General features: G+C 44.3%; 1 protein-coding gene across 1 annotated transcript in view; it reads left to right on the plus strand.

Moving 5' to 3' along the window:
• LOC133082658 (acetylserotonin O-methyltransferase-like) overlaps positions 1–24,762 on the plus strand; it is a 209,866-nt gene that overhangs the window by 117,313 nt on the left and 67,791 nt on the right. The window contains exon 12 of the mRNA XM_061179341.1: positions 24,500–24,572. Within this exon, the coding sequence (XP_061035324.1) occupies positions 24,500–24,572 (73 nt within the window). The remainder of the gene's footprint in view (positions 1–24,499; positions 24,573–24,762) is intronic.

Below are 24,762 nucleotides of genomic sequence, written 5' to 3' on the forward strand. Positions count from 1 at the left end.
GTGGTGAAGTGCAAAGAGGAACCCCTGAGCTAGGTGGGCATCCCTCACCTCACAGCCTCTCCTCGTAGCTTGGGGGCTGCCCCCAGGAGCCCCCAGGAATATGAGGCTTTGTTGCCCGAGCCCTGGTCACCCTGGCTTCGACAGTGGGGCCCCAAGACGTATCTGTCTCAGGGGACCCCCACCGACAGAGACTCAGCAAGGAGACTGGGCAAGGAGGGCAAGATGGTGATTTCTTCTTTTTCCCTTTTCTAAAATTAAAGTATATTTGATTTGCAATGTTGTGATAGTTTCAGGTGTACAGCAAAGTGATTCAGTTATATATTTTTTTTTCAGATTTTTTTCCCTTATAGGTTATTATCAAATATTGAATAGACTTCCCTGTGCTATACAGTAGGTCCTTGTTGTTTGTATGTTTTATATAGTGTGTATATGTTAATCCCAAACTCCTAATTTATTCCTCCCCCCTTTTCCCATTTGTTAACCATAAGTCTGTTTTCTATGTCTGTGAGTCTGTTTCTGTTTTGGAAATAAGTTCATTTGTGTCATATTTTAGGTCCCACATATTAAGTGACATCATACGGTATTTGTCTTTCTCTGTCTGACTGACTTCACTTAGTATGATAATCTGTAGGTCCATCCATGTTGCTGCAAATGGCATTATTTCACTCTTTTGTGTGTCTGAACAGCAGGATGATTTCTGAAGGTCATTCCAGCAAGAGCATTCTGCAGTCTACTGTTCTGTAATATACATATATCAGAATACTTTATATCATATGGTATATATTGTATAATACATATTATATACGGTGTAGACAGTAGAGCTATTTTCTTACCTTGCTTATAGATGTGCATGTGTTGTATTATATATTATCTAAAACATGTGGCATATATAGCATTATACATGCCACATGTTATATATAATGTATGATATGGTATGTGCTTGCAAATATCATAGTGCAATTTGTATGAAACATAGGATTTTTCCCACCTTGCAATATAGATACAATATAGTCTATGCTATATTATTAAATTGTATACAATAGCTATAATATTGTTATAATAATATATGTAATATTATACATAATAAATTATATTATGTAAATAATGTACGGTATACACTGCATTATATAACAATATGTAACAGTGCAATTTGGTCACATAGGATTTTCCCACTTTCCATATAGTTATGCTTATATTCTGCTATATATTTTATTATCTATAATGTTATAATATTATACCTTGGGCCAGATGGAAGAGTGCTGAGTATTGAGTCAGAGGGGAGAAAACTGTGTTCAGGGTCTCCCCTTTTCCCGCCGAGAAGGTGGTCTGGACAGAGATGCCAGGACATGCGTGGTCTAAGGGCCCCCAGTAGAGAGATGTCTGGAGGAGGTGCCTGGGCTGGAAATGCAGAGACACATAAAAGTGTGACCAGCTTGCGGGACCGAGTCCTTGACTGCAACTTCCCCCGCCCCCGGGACTGCACTGGCCCAGCACCAAGTCTGGTGCAGGGGGTGGGGACAGCTTCCCCGGGAAACCTGCTAGGGAAAGCTTTGCTGTTGCCTACGGTCACCTCTGAGGGACACACACAGGGATTCCAAAGATGACGGTGAAGGAAATTCCCAGAAAAAGAAGTCTGGACAGCAATCCCTCCAGAATGGGGTAGGAGGGTGTAAGGGTCTAAAAATTAAATAGAATGGACTGATTTTCAGAAACTCCGCAAATGTGCCCTATTTTCTGTCCTGGCTCCACCACCACGTTTGATCCTTGGCTGGCTTCTCACTGTCAACATTTTGTTGCCAGGTGCAAATCTACAATGTCTTCCAAGTGGAGGGCATGTGCATCGTCTCAATCAGGGTTCTAGCAGAAAATGGAAAGTGCGTCCACTTAGGATTTTTAAGGGTCTGCAGAGATGAATGGGAAGGGTTAAGGAAAGTCCTAAAGGCTGCAGGGGCTCCCAGACCCTATCAACATAGAAGAGAAACCGTTACCACCCTGAGCCTGTGGGTCAAGAGAGAGTAAGGTCAAGATGCTCCTGGAGTTCAGCTCAAGAGCTGTGGCAGAGAGGCTGCCCTGCAACAGATTTAGCTGATGGAGAACACTGCTAAATGGGCAGCAACCAAACAGGGAAGTTTCCAAGGAAAACGATCCTAGACTCTTGTGTCCCTCCCTCCCATCTCCTGCCAGCGCCTCCCACTGTCTGAACTCACCTGGGATCCAGAGGACCAGAGACCCTGGGCAATGCACACCATGTCCATCGGTGTCTCAGGGTGCAGAGTTGGGAAGGAAAGAATGGAGTTTGGATCCGAAGAGGGAAATGGGAAATAAGTCCCCTCTTACCAAGCTTCAGGTTAGAAGGTGTGGTTGATGGCATGAGTTGCTCACAAGTTCTTTCTTCCTTTCTGCCTTGCCTGGCTCATCTTTCATGGGAGGACCACACCTCCCTTCTCCATGGACTTTGGAGTTTGCATCCATTTTGCTTTATCTTATGGGATGTCAGCAGAAAATCCTGCAAACCCAAATGGTTCGAGTTGCCCTCTGTACGATGTTGCCCACCTACATTCCAACATTACAAAAATATGCCCAGGATAACCACTAGTTCCAAAGTAATGAAACCATGTAGAGCAGACATGACTCTAAGTCGATACATTGGGTTCTGCTCAGCATGGTGTGTGTGTGTGGGAGCCCAGTCTAGATCAACCCAACAGTCACTGACGCACAGACTCATAGGTCTGAAAAGGAACTCTTTATTGTGGTAGGGCTTTGTGATCTAGGACTGTTTGTTATGCAGCACAGTTTAAGTCAGAGCTGACTGATACAGAAAACAAGCATCTTCTAGGGTGGGAAAAGTTTCTCAGCACTACCTCTATTTTAAGAAAATCTCCAGCAAATTGTCTAGATCCTTTCATATTTTCAAAGGGAGATGGGATCAAGAGTTAGGGAAGTAGTTCCTATACTTTTCTTTGTAATCAAGCATAGGACAATGTGTTATCTCCCCTTGAAGTTTCAAATCTATTTTGGTGCCTAGTGGATGGTTAAATTTTAATATTCTGTTGCCAGTAATAGTTGGATGGATGAGATAGGAATGTGTGTGTGTGTAAGATATTTAAAGCCCCCAATCCTCCCTTGCCCCTCCTCTCTTTAGGGGTCATTACTACTGTGAAGTTAGAATTCATCCTTCACATCTGTGCATTTATTGGCTTTCTCTTTATATATGTACATATCTCTACAAATATAATCAAATTTCTTGCACAAAGAACCCACAAATATGGCAATCTGTTCTTTTATATACTGACTAGATGTCACAAATAATAATTCAAAATATTTTTGCCTTTCCTGAAACTGTCACTGTGATTCCCACACTTTCCAAATGCCTATTTGATAAATAGCATTTTTATCGGCTGAAATAAAAATAGACTAAATTTACCACAACGTGCGTTTCCATGTGGGAAATTTGAGGCGTTTATGTCTCCTTAACGGATGACAATTTTCCAACTCCAGAACGAAGTTGTTTTCCAAAACGATGTTTTTCCTGCTAAAGCCAGACTTCCACTAATTAAAACCAAACAAGTGACTTGATTTAGAGGCTGACACCATCCAAGCTGTGCACACAGCTCTGTTTGTTTGTTTATGACTTTCTGGATATTTGGATGAAGAAAAAAAATGAGACGTTTTGAAAATAAATCCTGCTGCGTACATTTATAATTAAGGTCTGAAGAAAGACTTGTGGAAATCAGAGTTAAACCTTAAATGCCTTAAAAGGGTCCAATTAGTTATGCATTTGGAAACATTCATTTTGTAAATGCAGAAATCTCTGTTTTGGTGATACATCTGCTAGAGAAAAGAAACTTAATTTCAGCAGTATCCCTCTGTAGCGGATGAAGCTGTATGTCTGGGCAGAAGGTTGCTGGTTGCCTTTGGAATCCCCCCCCCAATCCCTGCCCCAACTCCTTCAGAGATGTCTGATTTGTTCAGCCTTCCTCTGCTCCCCTCCCCTGAGCCCCCAGGACAACCGTCTCCACCTGCCCTCCAGGACTGGTCCCTTATAGAGATTGTTTGAAGAAGGGGCATGCAACCCAACTGTGCAATCCTATGGGAGAAGATTTCTCCCGTGGGTTTGGCTTCTGGGGTATGTGTTCTCCCTCCTAAGAGAAGACCAGAACGCAAGATCGTCTTCTTTTTCCTCTCAATGTGATGGCATCTAGAAGTCTTGCCTCCTAGCTTCTGGTTTACCCAGCGGGACTTCCTGAAAGAGGTATTACAGGACAGGTCAGGTTCAGGAAGGGATCAGGGGGTTGTTTAGAGACCCATTGAGGAGACTCAACCCGTCTTCCTGAGCTGTTGAGAAGATGCTGGGTTTATATGGAGGTAGAGATGAGAGACATCTGAGCAGAGATGCCCATTGGAGAGTGGTTAGTGAGCAAAGACGAGATTGTCTAGTAAAGAGACAGGGAGGAGGATGTAGGGCTGGAGAATGAAAAATGTAAGAACTTCATTCTGAAGTAATGAAGAAAATTGGGACTTCCCTGGTGGTCCAGTGGTAAAGAATCCGCCTTGCAACGCAGGGGACGTGGGTTCGATCCCTGGTCAGGGAACTAAGATCCCACATGTCACGAGGCAACTAAGCCCCCGCACCACAACTATCGAGCTCGTGTACCTCAACTAGAGGCTGTGTGCCGCAAACTACAGAGCCCACCCGCTCTGGTACCCACGCACCACAACTAGAGAAGAGAAAACCCGCACGCCACAACTAGAGAGAAGCCTGTGTGCTGCAATGAAAGATCCCGCGTGCCGTAACTAAGACCCCATGCAGCAGAAAATAAATAAATAAATAATCTTAAAAAAATAATGAAGAAAATTAAAAGTCAGAGAGAGGAAACTGGGTCTTCCAGAAGGATGAATAAGGAGTTGTGGAAGAGAGAGATGGGAAATTAGGACAGGGAGCATCTCAGAAGAAGGTGGTCCCCGATTCTGCTGAGATTCACATCGGAGGAGGGAAGGAAAGGCAGCCTAAGTTTGTCAGAGGCAAAGCGAGAGCAGGCTTAGTGGACAGAGAGACTGTATCAGTTTGCTGTGCTGTGTAACAAACAACTACAAGTTTATCGGCTTTAAAAAAAACCCATTCATTATCTCGTAGTTTCCGTAGATCGGAAGTCTGGAAGGATGTGTGTTCTCTGGTTAGAGCCTCACAGGGCTGAAATCAAGTCACAGGTTGGGACTGTAATTTCATGAGGGTTTCAGGACCCTCCTCTAAGTTCACTGGTTGTTGGAAGAATTCAGTTCCTTCCCAAGTTTTCCGCATGGCCCCTTCCATCCTCAAAGCCAGCAACAGCAGTCAAGACCTTCTCATGCTTTGAACCGTTGAATTCCTCTTCTGTCCTCAATAGGTAGAAAGCTCTGATCCCAAGAGCTCACGTGATTGCGTGGGGGTGACCTGGGTCATCCAGGACAATCTCCCTGAGTCCAACAGAGTAGTGACCTTCATTACATCTGCAAAGGCTCCTTTGCAGAGGTAAGTAACTTACATTCACAGGTGTGACTCCAGGGGGTGAAGTTCTGGGAAGATGAAGATCTACCTACCCCTTCAGAAAAGGAATAAATTAAGGAGTAAGTGGGAGGCGAGGCTGTGAGGACAGGTGAAAGAAAAGAAAGATAGGGAGATGGATGGAAAAGAAAGCAGGTGCCAGATTGTTTTGGGGATGGAGTTCTCCATTTGGGTTAATCCAGGCTGCAGGGTGGGGGGGTTAGTGCCAGCTCTGAAAAGAACATGCCAGGGTGTGATCTGGCTGCACCGCCTCCTCGCTGGGGGACCTTGGGGAAGTTCCTTAACCTCTCTGTGCCCCGGCGTCTCAATATGTAAAGGAGGATGAGGGTAAGAAATGCCTCTCTGGGATTCTGAGCGTGAAGTGAGTTATCACAGATACAACATGTACAGCGGTATCTGGGCCGCGGCAAGAGCTCGGCCAACATTAGCTGGTGCTGCGGTGAGAGTCATTGTCATTCTCCTACCGTGAGGCTGATAATACCACTGCCACGAGAGGGGGAGGAGGGGGAGTGATCCTGCTACCATGGGAGGAAAGTAATACAGCTACCGTGATGGTAATAATAGTGGTACGGCCACCACGATACATAATGGTAACACAGCTACCATGATGATGATAATAATGATACGGCCATCACGATATGCAGTAGTAATACAGCTACCGTGATGGTAATAATAATGATACGGCCACCGTGATACATAATGGTAATACAGCTACCATGATGGTGATAATGATACGGCCATCACGATATGCAGTGGTAATACAGCTACCGTGATGGTAATAATAATGATACGGCCACCGTGATACATAATGGTAATGCAGCTACCATGATGGTGATGATAATGATATGGCCACCATGGTATGTAATAGTAATTCTGCCACCATGATATTATAATAGTAATATTGCTACCATGATAGTAGTAATAATAATATGGCCACCATGATATTCTAAAAAGGAATACTGCCACCTTGGTAGTGATAATATTAATATGACCACCATGGTAGTATAATAGTAATACAGCTACCATGATAGTAATAATAAAAATATGACCACAATAGTATAATAGTAATACAGCCATCATGATGTTATAATCGTAATCCTAACACCATTATAATATTAACCCAGCTGCCATGATAGTAATAATAATAATATGGCCCCCATATTGTGATAATTATGCCGCCACCATGATATTATAATGGAAATCGTGCTACCATGATATTATAATAGTAATACTGCCACCATGAGAGGAGGAGGAATAATAATACTGCTACCATGATAATAATGACAATAACAATAATACAACCATGATGATGATGATAATAATAATATACTGCTACCGTGACAGTTACAATAAAAATTTAGAAAATAATAACACTGCTACCAGAATGATAATATCTATTATTTAACTTTTACATATAATTTTATATTATCATATTACATATTATTTATTATTCACATAATAAACATAAATGATTTATTTCTGTTAAAAATAATATTCATCGATGGGACTTCTCTGGTGGTGCAGTGGTTAAGAATCCGTCTGCCAATACTGGGAACAGGGGTTTGAGTCCTGGTCCGGGAAGATCCCGCATGCCATGGAGCAACTAAGCCCGTGTGCCACAACTACTGAGCCCATGTGCCACAACTACTGAAGCCCGCGCGCCTAGAGCCCATGCTCCGCAGCAAGAGAAGCCACAGCAGTGAGAAGCCCACGCACCGCAATGAAGAGTAGCCCCCGCTCGCCGCAACTAGAGAAAGCCCACGTGCAGCAACGAAGACCCAACGCAGCCAAAACTAAATAAATTTATAAAAACAAAACAAAAAAACAAAAACCTGCCCTTCCTCCATTAAAAAAAAAAAGGAAAGACCCAACACAGCCAAATAAATAAATAAATTTATTAAAAAAATAATATTGAGAAGAAGTAAAATAAATCTTATTATATCAATAATGTGTATTAGCATAACTAATGGGCAATATCGTTAATGAGAAGCCTCTCCAGGAGCAGAGAATCCAGTTGTTCCGAGCCTGGGGTGACAGGAAGGAAAGCTGTAATTATGGAGTTGGGGGGTGGGCAGTGTGATAATGTGAGTCTGTGTGTGAGTGTGTGGGAGCTGGGTGCAGTGTGTGTGCACCTGTGAGTGCAGGATGGGGGACGGGTTAAGTAGACTCAGGTACAAGGCTGCCCCATTAGGAGGAATCATAGCCTCTGGCTCCGGCAGTGATGCTTGTACAGCATGCTCACCTGCCTTTACCGCTGTGGTACCAAATGGAAGGGTGATTCGTGCAGGCTGCCCGCGTTCTCCCTGTGGCCCTGAGTGTCTCGCTCTCCCTCCTGGGCTTAGGGTGCTGCCATGCCTGTGGCCCACTGCTGAGCTCTGGACCCTTTGGGGACGGTGAGCCTTGGATGAGTCAGGACCCGGCCAGGAGGGAGCTGTGACTCATCTTTGCAGAAGCCTGGAGATGGGCTTGAACATGGAGGGGAGGGGCGGGACCATAGCAGGGTGAGGCAGCCATGGGTGCCCCATTGACCAGGGTCAGGGAGCAGCAGGGGGCAAGCTGAAATGGCTCCTGTGTGTTTCTGAGCTCTGCCACCCGGGTTTACACTGAGATACATGCCACTGTATGTGGTCACCTGGGGCCGTGCCCTGAGGTCCCTTCGTGGCCCGGTGACTGCGTGTCTGCTGCCTGCGGAAAGTCCAGGACAAGAACGCCCAGGCTGTGCGCTGAGGGTTAATTCAGCCTCATCCAAACGGCCCTGTGTACGTTCTACCTGCTGGGGTCACCTGTCCCGGCTGGAGGGGAGGTGGGGGTGTGGAAAGATGCATCTGTTGAATGCCAGGGCCTCTTCATCAGCACATAGTGGTCAAGTCACTGAGAACGTCTGCGGGGTTGGTGGATCGTTTATGTTGGCTTGCGGAGATGCCACTGCTATGCTTTTATTGCTATAATTCAACGTACAAATATGGTACATCTTCTGTTATTTTTCGCCTGATAAAAATGTTGCTTTTGAGGCGATAGAAGCCTAGTAACCAGAAAAATCAAAACCACTTTTTACTGAGATATAGTTGATTTACAATATTGTGTTAGTTTCAGGTGTACAGCAAAGTGATTCAGTTATACATATATATTTTTTTCAGATTCTTTTCCCTTATAGGTTATTACAAGATATTGAATATAGTTCCCTGTGCTATACAGTAGGTCCTTGTTGATTATCTGTTTTATACATACTAGTGTGTATATGTTAATCCCGAACTCCTAATTTATTCCTCCCCCCCTTTCCCCTTTGGTAACCATAAGTTTCTTTTCTGTGTCTATGAGTTTGCTTCTGTTTTGTAAATATTTGTATCATTTTTTAATAGGTTCCACATATAAGTGATATCATATGATATTTGTCTTTCTCTGACTTACTTCACGTAGTATGATAATCTCTAGGTCCATCCATGTTGCTGCAAATGGCATTATTTTGTTCTTTTTTATGACTGAGTAACATTCCATTGTATATATGTACCACATCTTCTTTATCCATTCCTCTCTTGATGGACACTTAGGTTGCTTCCATGTCTTGGCTATTGTGAATAGTGCTGCAATGAACATAGAGGTGCATACATCTTTTCGAATTAGAGTTTTGTCTGGATATATGCCCAGGAGTGGGATTGCTGGGTCATATGTGATTTACAATATTATATTATTTTCAGGTTGTACAACATAGTGATTCAATATTTGTATAGATTATACTCCATTTAAAGTTATTATAAAATCTCAAAACCATTTTAAAGCAGAATGAAGAGACTCCTAGCACTGGCCTCAGTGGAGAGAGCCCACAGTAGCCTGTTTCTTCGACGGATTACACCAAGAAACATCGGATAAGACACAGAATGCAGTGGCCTGAGTACCCTGGATTGGGTGGAAAGTCAGGACTTAAGGAATGACACCACCGGGTTGAAGAGTGTTTCTCCCTAATATCCGTGTCCATCTGGAATCTCACCTTATTTGGAAATAGGGTCTTTGTAGACGTCATTAGTTAAGACGAGGTCCTACTGAAGTAGGGTTGGTGCTTAAGCTTTTTAAGAAAGGGAAAATCTGGACACGGAAACAGACGAGGAGAGAGTCATGGGATGACAGAGGTTGGAGTGGTGCATCCACTGGCCGAGGGACACCAAGGATCCCCAGCAAACACGGCAAACTGGGAGAGGGGCTAGGCTCTGATCCCCCCTGGAGCCTCCAGAAGGAAACACCCCTGTAGACACCTTGATGTCAGACTTCTGGTCTCCAGAACGGAGAGAGAATCAATTTCTATCAGTTAAGCTGCACAGTTTGTGGCTATTTGTTATGACCACCCTAGCAAGCTAATACAACGGTCAATAATGTGGGGTTGAATTTCTTGGAATTTCTAGTCTCCTTTCTATTCTGGGTTTCACCCGTGAATAGGTGGAAAGTGGGCAGCAGGCATGGGCAGCAAAAACTCCAAGAGATAAGCCCACCCAGCTGAACAGACAGCTGTGAGAAGGGAGTCTGAGTCAGAACAGATGCGAAGATTCTGTTTTTTAATCTGTTTTTCCTCTTCTGGCTCAGCCCCAAGGCCGGCTCCGGTTGTGAAATTACACGACCAAGGTGACAGTGTCAAGGGCACCCCAAACCCCAAGTGGATCCCCAACTCTGGGTAAAAAAGCCAGAAAAGGGGGGTTTTTCATGGAGTGAAAAATATAGGGGCCCCAGTATTTTTCCTCTTCTCTTTTTGAAGCCACTTCACGCTGCTATTCGAAGTGAATGTTGTCAACATACCAAGGAAAGGACAAAGATTGTCCATTGGGTAAAAATCAAGACCCAGTGACCCATCACCTAAAAGGAACCCACTTTATTTTTTATTTTTATTTTATTTTATTTTATTTTTGGCCACACTGTGCGGCATGTGGGATCTTGGTTTCCCGACCAGGGATCAAACCCGCATCCCCTGAAGTGGAAGTGTGGAGTCTTAACCACTGGACCACCAGGGAAGTCCGGAACCCACTTTATTATTTTTCTTTGAAATTTATTTTTATTTATTTACTTTTGGCTGTGTTGGGTCTTCGTTGCTGCGCGTGGGCTTTCTCTAGTTGCGGCGAACGGGGGCTACTCTTCGTTGCGGGGCGCGGGCTTCTCATTGCGGTGGCTTCTCTTGTTGCGGAGCACGGGCTCTAGGTGCACAGGCTTCAGTAGTTGTGGCTTGCAGGCTCAGGAGTTGTGGCTCGCAGGCTCTAGAGCACAGGCTCAGTAGTTGTGGCGTATGGGCTTAGTTGCTCTGCGGCATGTGGGATCTTCCCGGACCAGGGCTTGAACCCGTGTCCTGCATTGGCACACGGATTCTTAACCACTGCACCAGCAGGGAAGGTCCCCCAAACCCACTTTAAATAGAAAGATACAAACAGATATAATGTATCAGGATGGAAAAAGATAAACCATGCAAGCAGTAATCAAAAGAAAGCTGGAGTGGGTAGATTAATAATCAGACAGAGGAATCTTTGGAAGAAGGAGGCATACCCACGATAGAGGGAAATTACACAATGCTGAACAATTTGCAAGAGTCATAAAAATGCTATTTGTGTCTGCACCTGAAAGTAGGGCTCCAAAGTATGCAAAGCAAGCAGTGATAGAACAAAAAGGAAAAGCAAACAAATTTGCAGTAATCACTGGAGACTTCCACACTCCTTTCTCAACAGTCAATAGAATAAGTAAACAGGAAATTGGAGAGAATATAGAGGACCCAGTTGACATTTACAGAGCACTTCACAGAATAACGGCAGAGGACATGTTTTTTCAGGGTCACATGGAATACAGACCCTCTGCTGGACCAGAAGCCATACCTTAAATAATGTTGTAGAATTTAAATCTCACAGGATATGTTGTCTAACCAGAATGGAGTTGACCTTGAAATAGGTCACTGAAAGACAACCAGAAAATGACCAAATGTTTGGGAATTAAATAATACACTGCTAAATAACCATGGCTCAAAGATAAATTCTCAAGGGAAACTAGAAAATGTTTTGAACTCAAGGAAAAAAATAATAAACATTTCTGGAATGCAGCTAAAGCAGTACTTTGAAATTTGGGGCATTAAATGCTTATAGTAGAAGAAAAAAGAAACTTCTCAAATCATTCATCTAAGGTTCTCCCTTAAGAAATTAGAAAGAGGTGATCAAATGAAACCCAAAACAATCAGAAAGAAGGAAATAATGAGGTGAGAGAAGAAGTCGTTGAAATCGAACAGGGAAGGACAACAAAGGGGGACTTCCCTGGTGGCGCAGTGGTTAAGAATCCACCTGCCAATGCAGGGGGCACGGGTTTGACCCCTGGTCCGGGCAGATCCCACATGCCACAGAGCAACTAAGCCCATGTGCCACAACTACAGAGCCTGTGCTCTAGAGCCCGTGAGCCACAACTACTGAGCCCGCGTGCCACAACTACTGAAGCCCGTGCGCCTAGAGCCCGTGCTCCGCAACAAGAGAAGCCACTGCCATGAGAAGCCCACGCACCGCAACGAAGAGTAGGCCTCGCTCGCTGCAACTAGAGAAAGCCTGCATGCAGCAATGAAGACCCAACACAGTCAAAAATAAATAAATAATAAATAAATTTATAAAAACAAAACAAAAAACCAAAAACCTGCCCTTCCTCCATTAAAAAAAAAAAAAAAAGGAAAGACAACAGAGAAAATAAATAAAGGCAAAAGCTAGTTCTTTGCAAACATCAATACAATTGAGAAACTTTTACCCAGGCTGACCAAGGAAAACAAGATATGGATATAGATACAGATATAGATATATTCTCTCTCTCTATAATATAGATAGATGATTGATAGATAAAAGAGAGAGAGACACAGAGAGATGCACATAGAGAGACAGAGAGAGAAATAATACAATAAAAACATCGGGAATAAAAGAAGGGACATCATTACAGACCTGAGAGACATTAAAATGATAATAAGGAAATAACAAAAAAACTTGACCCATATACTCAACAGTTTCCATGAAATGGAGCAGTTCTTCACATATTACCAAAACTCACCCAAGAAGAAATAGATGACTTGAATTGCTCTATATTTATTTTTTTATTCTTTATTTATTAAACAAATTGAATTCTTTGTTAAAAACATCCAAACAAGAAAACTGTAGGCGTGGATGGCTTTAATGGTGAATTCTCTCAGACATTTAAGGGAGAAACAGTATCAATTCTACAAAACATCTTCCCTACATGGAAGGGTATGAAACACTTTACGGTTCCTTTAGATGCCAGGATTACTTGGATACACAAAAACCCCACCAAGACCTTACAAGGACAGTGAACTACAGATGGATATGCTTTGTGGACGTAGCTACAAAAATCCTTAACAAAATATGAGCAAATCCAAATCTAGAAGTATTTTAGAAGGATGACAGATCCTGACCAAGTGGGGTTTATAGTGGGCATTTCCAGATCCTTCATCATTTGAACATCAGTCGATGTACTTCTCCGTCTGAACAGGCGAGAGAAGAAAAACCCATTCACTCATCTTGATAAATGCAGAAAAAGCCTTTGACAAAATTCAAGATCCATCCATGACCCTCCGCCACCTAGGATTAGAAAGGGGTTGCTTCATCTTGGGGAAAAAGATGCCCACTCTCACTGCTACAGTTTCCCCACATCGTACGGGAAATCCTAGCCAACGTTCAATGATTAGAGGGATGAACAAAAGGCAGACAGATTGAAAGGGAAGAGATAAAAATGCCATGGACCGACTTCCCTGGAGGTTCAGTGGTTAGGTCTCCACGCTTCCACTACAGGGGGCTCCGGTTCGATCCCTGGTCGGGGAAGTAGGATCCCGCTTGCCGCATGGCACAGCCAGAAAGAAAATGCCATGGATGACTCTGAAGCAGGTGGGGCTGTCAGAAAAGCAAGGTGGGATACCAGAAAAACATTGTGTCTATGTGTATGGGGTCGGGAGAGCGACACCCACCCTTCCCTCACCTGGACCAAGTCCCGGTCTCTCTCTAAGAGTGTCAGGCTCTTCCCCTCCACAGCGAGTCCTGCATGAGGTGATCTACAGGAATTCTCCCATCTGTGATTCTACGTCTTGAAATCATAGATCTACAGGCCGAGAGTCAGCAGCTAAGTGTGGGAAAGGGGCCCTAATATCCGACTTTAAAATTAGGATTAAGATGGGCAGCCGTGGGACATCCATCCCAAGCTCTGTTCCTGGCCCCATTTCCTTTATTTTCTCCTTTCTTTTTACCTCGTAAATAGGAACTAAATTAGGACCTAACTGCTCTGTTAGGTTTTCCGTGAGAAAACTGTTAAGAATGCTTCTTGTTAAAAAATTATTATTTTAAACTGGAGTATAGGTGATTAACAATGTTGCATTAGCTGCAGGTGTACAGCAAACTGATTCAGTTATCCATATACACGTATCTACTCTGTTTCAGACTCTTTTCCCATATAGATTATGACAGAGTACTGAGCAGAGTTCCCTGTGCTCTACAGTAGCTCCTTGTTGGTTCCCTGTTTTATATGTAGCAGTGTGGACATGTCAGCCCCAAACTAAGAATGCTTCTAAACACAAACTGAATCTTGATGGCGAGGAACGACTTTTCTATGTGGGGTCTTAAATGCCAGTCAAAAAAAAAAAAAAGAGGGCTTCCCTGGTGGCGCAGTGGTTGAGAATCTGCCTGCCAGTGCCGGGGACGTGGGTTCAGGCCCTGGTCTGGGAAGATCCCACATGCCGCAGAGCGGCTGGGCCCGTGAGCCACAACTACTGAGCCTGCGCGTCTGCAGCCTGTGCTCCGCAATGGGAGAGGCCGCGATAGTGAGAGGCCCGCGCACCGCGATGAAGAGTGGCCCCCACTCGCCAGAACTGGAGAAAGCCCTCGCACAGAAACAAAGACCCAACACAGCCGAAAATAAATAAATAAATAAATTTATTAAAAAAAAAAAAAAAGACAACTTCAGATATTACTCCAAAAATTCAGTTTGATGTCACACTACCACTGGTGAAAAGAGGCTATGGGTGCAGTAATTCAGAAGAATAAACTGCCTTGAAAATCCACAGCAACGTGGCATCTCCCCAATGCGACAGCCCTCATCTTAATAAGGAATGGAAGCCCTTTTAGGGTTGGCAGTTCACATCTTGCCTTTCCAGAGGGTGGTGGTCTCAGAAGTGGGGGAGGGACCTTTGCAGAGGAGGGACGGGGGCCTACTTTAGACAAGCAAGATTCCAAAAGATCAGTCGTGTTCTTAACCGACTAAAAGTGGTTTCCTTCCAAGAGGGAACAAATTACTGGTAAAACGCCCAGACTTCTCTGCATTCTGCCAAGAGCAACGCGGATCTTTACAGCATCACTGTGGGCAGATCCTGGAAACACAGGAGCTGTCATTGCCAGGCAAAATAGAGACAGAATCTACAAGGGGGATACTAGGGGTTTCAAAGGTCCTCGATAATAACCTATAAGGGAAGAGAATCTGGAAAAGAATATATATATGTATAGCTGAATATATAATATATATATAACAGAATCACTTTGCTGTACAACTGCAACTAATACAATATTGTAAATCAACTATACTTCAATTAAAAAATAAAAAGTAAAAAGTCCTTGATATAATCCGTTGTCCAGTAGCTCACGCCTGTTACCGGCATGTCACTCACTCATCCCTCTGTGTCCTGATTAGTTTCCACTGGTCATGAGGTCATTGGATACTGCTCAAGACTAAAGGTTGGCTGCTTGATGGATCTCCCAATGAGGAAGGCAAGTTGCATGTTCCTTAGAAACGTCTTAGTGGATGAGGGCACAGGAAATGTTTGTGGAACGAAACTTGATGACCCAAGGATATCTGAAAATCCATCCCGTCATTGGAAGACATAACAATGAGACTGGAAAGGTCAGATGCAAAACGCAGCAGGAAAACGACTGCCCCTCAATTTTTTTTTAAAATTTATTTATTTATTTATTTATTTATTTATTTATTTATTTATTTATGGCTGTGTTGGGTCTTGGTTTCTGTGCGAGGGCTTTCTCTAGTTGCAACAAGTGGGGGCCACTCTTCATCGCGGTGCGCAGGCCTCTCACTATCGCGGCCTCTCTTGTCGCGGAGCACAGGCTCCAGATGTGCAGGCTCAGTAGTTGTGGCTCACGGGCCCAGTTGCTCCGCGGCATGTGGGATCTTCCCAGACCAGGGCTCGAACCCGTGTCCCCTGCATTGGCAGGTGGATTCTCAACCACTGCGCCACCAGGGAAGCCCCTGCCCCTCAGTTTTTAACAGAGGAATCATCGTGCCAGGCACAGTCCCAGCCCCATGCAAACGATCTGAAGATGATGGTGCTTGACCTTGTGGGGTACGGGTTCAGTGTGACCAGAGTGTTTTCTGCCAAGTACAGAACACTGTGGTTCTCGTAGCCGACCGAGCACCTTCATATATTATGACTGCAAAATATGGATCCAGCGCAGGAGTCTTCCCGTTACTTTATGTATTGCCCGGGAATGCAATTAATAAACTTTATGAATACGGCATAAAGTTATCAGAGCGTTTGGCAGATTCATTAGGACTTTTAAAAGGCTTGGAAAGCAGATTTAATGCCTCAGGAAACCATTTAAAAGGAAGAGTAATAGGTTTATTATATCTATCCATAATATCTTACCAAAGATGGTCAGCATTGCAATATGCATCACTTTCTGTTTACTGCAATAAAAATCAGATTACAGGGAGCAGGCACAGAAAAATACAAACCCACGAAAATTTGTGAATGGAAGAAACAGCCGGAGGAGCTTTAAGATCTTATGATGAATTATCTTAATTTTCCACTGCTTTCTATTCAGAACAAGTCCCTTCAAAATAGTTTTATTTATCTTCTTACCTTCCTAGAAGGTAAAATGAAACAAAACGAAGTAAAAACTTTTTGTTTTTATATTTTAAATTAAAAAGCTCCCTATTCAATTTGGTAAAATTGCTTAAAAATAAAGTAATATTTTGGAAATCATATATTTGATAAAGGACATGTATCTAGAATATATAAAGGACTCTTATAAGTCAATAATACAAAATTAAATAACCCGTTTTAAAATGGGCAGAAGATCAGAAGAGATATTGCTCCAAAGAAGATACACAAAGGCCAATAAGCACTTAAGAAAAATGCTCAATGACATTAGTCATTAGAGAAATACAAACCAAAATGACAGTGAAATATCACTTCACACCCAGTCAGATGGCTAAAATCAAAGTCAGGTAATAACAAGTGTTGACAAGGATGTGGATGGAAATCAGAACTCTCCTACATGGCTGGTGGGGATGGAAGAGGGTACAGACACTTTGGAAAACAGTCTGGCAGCTCCACAACATGTTAAAAGTAGAACTTCTGTATAACCTAGCCACTCCACTCCTGGGTGTATATATTGGTGAATATACCCAGGAGAAACAAAGACATATATATGATGTATATCTTCATGAAAAAGTTTGTACACGGATGTGCACAGCAGCACTAATCACAACAGCCAAAAAGTAGAAACAACCCAAGTATCTGTGGATGGTTGGATGGATGGATGGATGGATGGATGGATGGATACACAGAATGGGTCCCACACAGTGGAATATGACTCAGCCATGAAAAGGAGTGAAGCTCTGACACAGGCTACCACGTGGATGGACCTTGAACACATGATGCTCAGTGACAGAAGCAGACGCAGAAGGACATAACAGTGTTTGATTCCATTTACAGAAAATATACAGAACAGGCAAATCCACAGAGACAGAAGGGAGATTCGTGGATGCCAGGGGCTGGGGGAGGGGGTTGGAGAGTGACAGCTAAGGGGTGAGATGTTTCTTTTTGTGGCGAAGGAAAAACGTTAAAAAAAAAAAAAACTGTGGTGGTGGTTGCTCAACTCTGTGAATACGTTAAAGCCAACCTCATAAATACACCCAAAACTACTGAATTGTACGCTTAGAAGGGTGAATTTTACCATATGTGAATTATATCTCAATAAAGAAAACCAGAAAGGATAGCAAAATATAAACTAAATTTAAATATTAAAAATTTTTAAAAGCCAATGGATTAAATAATTAATTTTTTAAAAGCTATAGAATTAAATAATTTTTTTAAATAAAGCACTTCTGCTACATTAACGAAACATGACAGTTATTGTGAAGAAAAGTCCTTGTGCAGATACTAAGTTGTGAGCTGAACTAGCTGCTCTTTTCGTGGAACACCATTTTTGGCTTCTTGGTTGGAAGATGCCACGTGGAGCAGAGTATCCTGGTTTATTGCTAAACCGGCCCTAGGAAAAAGCTTTAAAATTGGTTTTCCAAGCCAGCCAACCGGTACACGAAAAGATGTTCAATGTTGCTAATCATCAGGGAAATGCAAATCAAAACCACAGTGAGATATCACCTCACACCGGTCAGAAGGCCATCATTAAATAGAACACAAATAATAAATGCTGGAGAGGGTGTGGAGAAAAGGGAACCCTCCTACACTGTTGGTGGGAATGTAAGTTGGTGCAGCCACTATGGAGAACAGTATGGAGGTTCCTTAAAAAACTAAAAATAGAGCTACCATATGATCCAGCAATCCCACTCCTGGGCATATATCCAGACAAAACTAATTCGAAAAGATTCATGCACCCCAAAGTTCATAGCAGCACTATTTACAATAGCCAAGACATGGAAGCAACCTAAATGTCCATCAACAGAGGAATGGATAAAGAAGATGTGGTACATATATACAATGGAATACGACTCAGCCATGAAAAAGAATGAAATAATGCCATTTGGGGCAATATGTCCCTGTAGCTTATTTATACATAGTACTCTGTACCTCTTAATCACCTACCCCTATCTTGCCCCTCCCCTCCCCACTGGTAACCACTAGTTTGTTCTCTGTATCTGTGAGCCTGCTTCTGTTTTGTTATACAGTATTCACTACTTTGTTGTATTTTTTAGATTCCACATATAAGTTAGATCATACAGCATTTGTCTTTCTCTCTCTGACATATTTCACTTAGCATAATACCTTCAAGGTCCATCCATGTGGCTGCAAATGGCCTTATTTCATTCTTTTTTAAGGGCTGAGTAGTGTTCCACTGTATAAATGTACCACATCTTCTTTATCCATTCCTCTGTTGATGGACATTTAGGTTGCTTCTGAGGGTGGGTCTTTAATCCAGTGTAACCGGTGTCATTATAAGAAGAGAAGACACAGAGAGAGACACTGAGAGGAGAAGCCATGTGACGATGGAGCAGAGATTGGTGAGATGTGTCTACAAGCCAAGGACCAGCAAGGATGGCTGGCAGCCCCCAGAATCTGGAGAGAAACCTACAACAGATTCTCCCCTGGAGCCTCCGGAAGGAACCGGCCCTGCCCGCACCTTGATCTGAGACGTCTGGTCTCCAGAACTGAGAGAAGATACTTTTCTGTTGGTTTCAGCTGCCTGGTGTTTGGTCCTGTGTGATGGCGGCCCTGAAACTAATACAGGTGTATGCACTCAGGTGGCTCATCAAACTGCATGGCTTGGCTGCATCAGGGTTCAGGGCAACGTAATATTAAATGAACAACATCCAGTGAGTGATCGCCATTTCTCTGTGTTCTCCGGGGGAATCCACTGCCTTGCTCTCCCAGGCACACCATGTATGATATTTGATGTTGGTTATTTAGACTCACTGGTCCGAAATGCTTACCCTCCATCATCCTCCGATGACCTTCCATCTACAGAGCAGGCTCTGGTTTGTTAGCAGGATGCAGTGTATCAGGGGCTTTCAGATCTGTCTTCTCACTTAATTCTCTGCAGACATTGAGAGACAGGCCCTATTAATATCCCATTTTATCAAACGTGGGAACTCTGGGGCTCCTAAGATGAGGAATAAGGGAGTGGGCTTTTATACCCAGATCTTCTGCCCTCCCTAATCAACAAGTGCTTCCTCAACCTGGCTGTGCATCCAGTTCAGTCCAGACACCCCATAAAAACACACATTCCTGGGCCCCGTCCTCTGAGAGTGACCTGGGTAGATATCAGGTTGACAGTATTTTTAAGAAGTTCCTCCAATGATTCTATCGCTGGCCCCACAGAGAGGCGCTCAGGGAAAACACTGAGAATGTTTGCAATTTCGTCATCATCTCTCTGGGTTAACAAGAGCCTTGGTCTCATATCTGGAAGAAGGAAAGAATTCAAGAACCGTTTTCTTTGCACGTGCACTATGCCCGATATTCAAGCACAATGTTGCAGAAAGTAAGATGACTTTATTTGCGTGTCCCGTGACACATCAGACGTGGTTTCAGGAATCAGTTTGCAACAGCACGGGAATCATGGACCAGCTTAAACTGGTTTTGCCTCCTTAAATAGGTTGTTGTTTAATCAAGCTGAAACAGCACCAGCTTAACCTGGTTTCGCCTCATTTAATAGGTCGTTGATTCATCAATCCTCGAGTTATTTTACAGAGACAGCACTGCACATGCTCAAGACAAGAAACCATGTTTCTAGGGTGACCTCGGAACCAAGAATCTTCAGTCTACAGAACTTAAGGACTAGAAATGTTACCACTGGAGCCCTTTACGAAGCGAGAACTCCTTCAATGAGGAAAATCTGGCTTCCAGCTGCAGGAGTAGCTTATATGGCCTGATTCGAGACTAGCCAATCAGCTTCCAAGCTTGAAACTCCCTAACCCCTTAAAGTTCACTCCAGACGCTGAATCGTGGAGATGTGTTTGAGAGCTCAGCTTCTTGCTGGTTGACCTGACAGTAAAGCTCTTCGTCTTCTGGGAAAGCTGGTGCCATAGCACTGGCTTCTATGCACGTCGGGCGGTGAGCCTTTGCTCCGTGACAAGTTTTAGGGGCGCTTGTCACACGCTGAGTCACCTAAAGATACTGCATCTCGGTCAGTGTGCCCTCCACAAGCCCCACCGGCCGGATGAGAGGTCTGAGATGTGTGTCCAAGAGGGATGACAAGACGCTGGCGCCATTTTTCATGATGCCGTTGAGCAGGATCCTGTACCATGAATGGGATGCAAAGGTAAGAATGCGGGTGCCTTTATGTGTGCAGCCTGGGCTGGATTTCCACGTGCTTTCTACAGAGGCACATTCAATCCCGTTCAGCCTCACGGAGGGAAAGGAGGCTTACACTCTCCCTAGTTCAAATAGGGTCACCCGGGGGAAAAGAAAGACCAATTAAGACTCCAACAGCAGTCTCCACGAATTGTTGCCAAACTTGCATATGGTGGAGCTGGGTGGAATATGACACCCTGAAAGACTCCTGCACCCACCCTGCCCATCTTTGTTTTGTGCCCCATCTTTTTCATCCAGCCCAGGCTGTGGTCGGTCACTCATGGACTTGGTCTGACAGCCGTGGGAGAGAAATGGGCTGAATTCTTAATGAGCTGGACCATTGTCAAAGCAAGGTGGGGAATCCAGGCTAAATACCATCTGGAAATGAAGATGCATTTTTCTAATTACTGGAATCGTGTGTCCTTCGTTGTATCAGTTTGAGGGGAAATTGTGATGTTTCAGCTCACTTTGCAATTTGTTTGTGCTGTTTTTGGAAATCTATAAAAATACTGAATGGAGTACACCTGAAACTAATAGACTCTACAGCAACTACAGTTCAATTAGAAAGCCCTGTAGGTTTTAAAAACCTAATTCAAGGCTGAATCAAGAGGTAACTGATTAAAACCTGAAACTTTCCCAAGACAGTGAGTGTATATTCCCAGCAGAGTAGCTAGAATTAACACTTTCCTGGTGCCTGTATCATAATCTTATATGGGGCCTTTGGCTGCGTGTGTTAAAACATTTATTGTTTAACAATAAGCAAACTATTGGTCCCATCTGCCCTTGCTGCCCCTCTCCCTGCCGAAAAACCATTCTGGTTGATTATCTGGTGAAAATCTGGCTTTGAAGCAAGGCACTGCCCTTCTCTTGCATGCTTCAAATTCCCCATCAGACCCTCAGCCCACCGGCTGTGTTACTCAGCAAATAACTAATAGACGATTCTCCATTACTCAGTTTCTCCGAGACCATATCTAGTCACCCCGGACCTTCTGTGCAGATGCATTTAACACGGAGAAGACTCTACCGCGTTTCATGTTTTATGTCCACGTGACTTCTCCCGTGTAAGCCCCGTGAGGGCAGGGTCTGTGCCCCACTGGGGTACACGGGGAAATTCAGAGGATGCCCATCTACCCAAGCCTGTTCGCCAGCGGCGTCGAGGGCAGCGCTTGCAGATAATTGCTACCAAACCGAACTTGAGTCCCGTGCTCAGCAAAGCCCAACTCCTGACCCCGGGCTGTGGTGAAGGAAAGAGCAGCGTTTGTCTGCAAGACGCCCCACATGCGGCCAAGTGTAGAGAAGGGCAGCTCGTGCCCAAGAGACCCGAACTCCCCGAAGGCCTTCAGGGAAAGGTGTTTAAACCAGGGTGAGGGAGAGGGTTTCGGGTGCGAGATCAGCTCGTGGACGTTCTTCGGCTTGGTTGGTGGGGACCAGGAGTCCACGTCGTCAACCTTCTGATTCCAACCACCTGGGGTCTCCGTGCTGGTGGGCGGCACGCAGGTAACTGCTCCCACCTGGTGGGGCTTTCAGTCTCTGCAAAGCAACGCAAAGGACGTGGCTCAGAATATGATGTGTAGCCCTTAGGGAGGAACTGAAAGTCCTTGACTTTGTTTAGTGGCTAAACTATTATTATTTTTGTCTTGCTTGACTGTGTTCCTTTGTTTCTATATTTTCTCACTTCTCTGATTAAATTTGCTCTCTGGAGATCCGGGAAGGCCTAGGAGGCTAAAGCTTTTCTTAGAAACAAGAGGCAGGGGACATGGGGGGAGGGGTCCATCCCCCGGTCTGTCAGAACATCCATAAGTTGTATATTCATGTCCTCGTACTCGGGAAACACCAGCCGCTTCCCCACCCAATGCTCGCAGAGAGAAGGTATCTTTTATCCCATGAAGAAAAAGGGGACTTTTTTTTATCAGTAGAGTTTAATTTTTTTCCCGTTTCTTCTTCGTAGAGACTGGCCTTTGTTCCTTTTCGTCAGCTCCCACCACCCCGCATCTTTTATTTTTTTTTATCTGGACCCTGGAGTCCGTCCGTTTCATCCTTGATTTGCTTCCTCTTGCAGTTGTACCCCTGCCTCAGGTCAAGGTCCTCCTCCTTCCATGGCTGCGTCTCCGATTTCCCCGCCTCCTGTTTTTGTGTTACGTGGGTGAAAACATCGAGGTGTGGATTAGCTGCCCCTCATTTCCGTTCAGGTAAATGCCACTCCTGTGTTCAGTACTCTTTGTCAGCAGAGGCGAAGTGGCATTTTGCTTAAAAACGCCTCATGAGTTCAACATTTCCCCGCTACAGAAAAAGCGTTAATCACCGTTACAATGCTCCCCAGAGCGGCCAGCTGAATCCTCCCCCTATTTGCCCAATTATTAACCAAAACATCACTCCTTTTTTGCCTGGTACGACAACAAAAGCGATAGTTTTATTTAGCGAGATTTTAAAATCAAGACGGGAATAAGTTACACAGTTAATGTGATATAGGCTAAGTGAGCTTAAATATGACGCAAAAGGGTTTGTTACAGTGGAACACACTTATGTTTTGTTTCATAAGTAATATAACTGACCAGAAGGAACTAGGAAGGAAAAAAATCATCAAAAACCACCAGGCAGGGCTTGTAGACCCCACGTAACGAACCCTTCTTCAAGGTTGGGCTCCCTCTGCAGACACAAGGCCACTTCGTTTCTGGGCCCGGAGCATCCCTCAGGGTTAGCAAGGATGCTGACAGGTCGATAGGAAACTTTCCTCAGAGTTCTTCATGCCCACGATAAGGATACTCTTTATTCTTCCCTGGGTATAAAATGTCCCCAAAGGGTTGGGGGTTTCTCTTGGCCAAAGGTCAGTTCTCCGCTCTCCACCTGGAGAGCTCCTTGTTCAAGAAATAGGTTTAAGGGGGGACTTCCCCGGCGGTCCAGTGGTTAGGACTCCACGCTTCCACTGCAGGGGGCACGGGTTTGATCCCTGGTCGGGGAACTAAGATCCTGCAAGCCACGGCCAAAAAAAAAAAAAGAGAAGTAGGTTTAAAAAATATAAGATGATTTCATTCTGCCATCATGGGCTCATGACAGGGACTCCCAAGTCTCATAAATCATCCGAAATTGTGTGCGAAAGTTTGATTCTTGCAAGTAAATACAATGCCACCTCTCCAGGCATTGGTGGTTTCCGCTTAGGAGTAAACGGTTGTTTACGCACCATCTGTTATTCACATATAGTACACAAACCAAGTGAGCATCTTCCGAGAGTTTTCACGCAAGATGGCGATTCTTTATTTTATGGGAACTCGGCTGCAGAGGTAGCTGGCAACGGTCCTGACCTTCGGCTGTGCCCTCAGGCAAGCAGGTCACTGTGTTCCCCGCCTGGGTCCTTGGTCTCGCTAATCAATAGAAATTGATTAGAAGCCAGATGAGGAATTCAGGCGAGGCTGTACTGGGACTCGTCCTGCAGCGGGCGGGAGTGAAAACAAGTAACAGGTGCCTTGCTCATTCCCTGAGGGCGAGCTGGTTCCTTAACGGGCTGAGGCTGGGGGGGGTGGTGATTGGGTGGGTTGGGGTGGAGGGATGGTTTACGGGGTCTGCCCACCCCTTGGTGGTGCCGTGCGCAGGAATCACGCGCAGGACCCTGCTTTTGCTGACACCACCTCAGAAACGGCAGTTGGGTTTTGGTCTTTTTGTATCTTATTGTTTATAATTCCCCACAGCTGTGGGCGGTTATTTTTAGTCCCTTATAGTTTCTTTGTATTTTGCTGCTGGAGGAGAGGTGTGTCCAGGTGCAAGCCCTGCAGCAAAGGGTCCCAGGTCCCAGCCCGTCTCAACTGCAATTCCCACAGTTTCAGGAAGGGGCATCATGGGTGTTGTATACAGTCGGTTCTGGATGTCAGTGTGGTGATTGTATACAGCCGGTTCTGGATGCCACTGTGCTTATTCTCACCTCTTGGTTATAGGTCACAGCTGGTTTTGCCTCGTCCTTTCCCACCGAGTTTGCCATGTGGTGTGCGGTTAGCGATGCTGCAAGCTGTGAGTATTTGTATGGACATTTTGGGGCCAAAAGACACGAATGCTTTTCGATTCAAATACAGATCACAAAAATGTGACCTTAGCATGGGATTGCTTGCAGGGCATGTACTTGTCCAAATGTATTCTATCATGCCTTAACGGTGCTTTAAAACTTCATCCCATAACTCAATTTTTCACACTTAAATCGCAC

Source organism: Eubalaena glacialis, chromosome X (genome assembly GCF_028564815.1).
Source record: "Eubalaena glacialis isolate mEubGla1 chromosome X, mEubGla1.1.hap2.+ XY, whole genome shotgun sequence".
NCBI lineage: Eukaryota > Metazoa > Chordata > Mammalia > Artiodactyla > Balaenidae > Eubalaena > Eubalaena glacialis.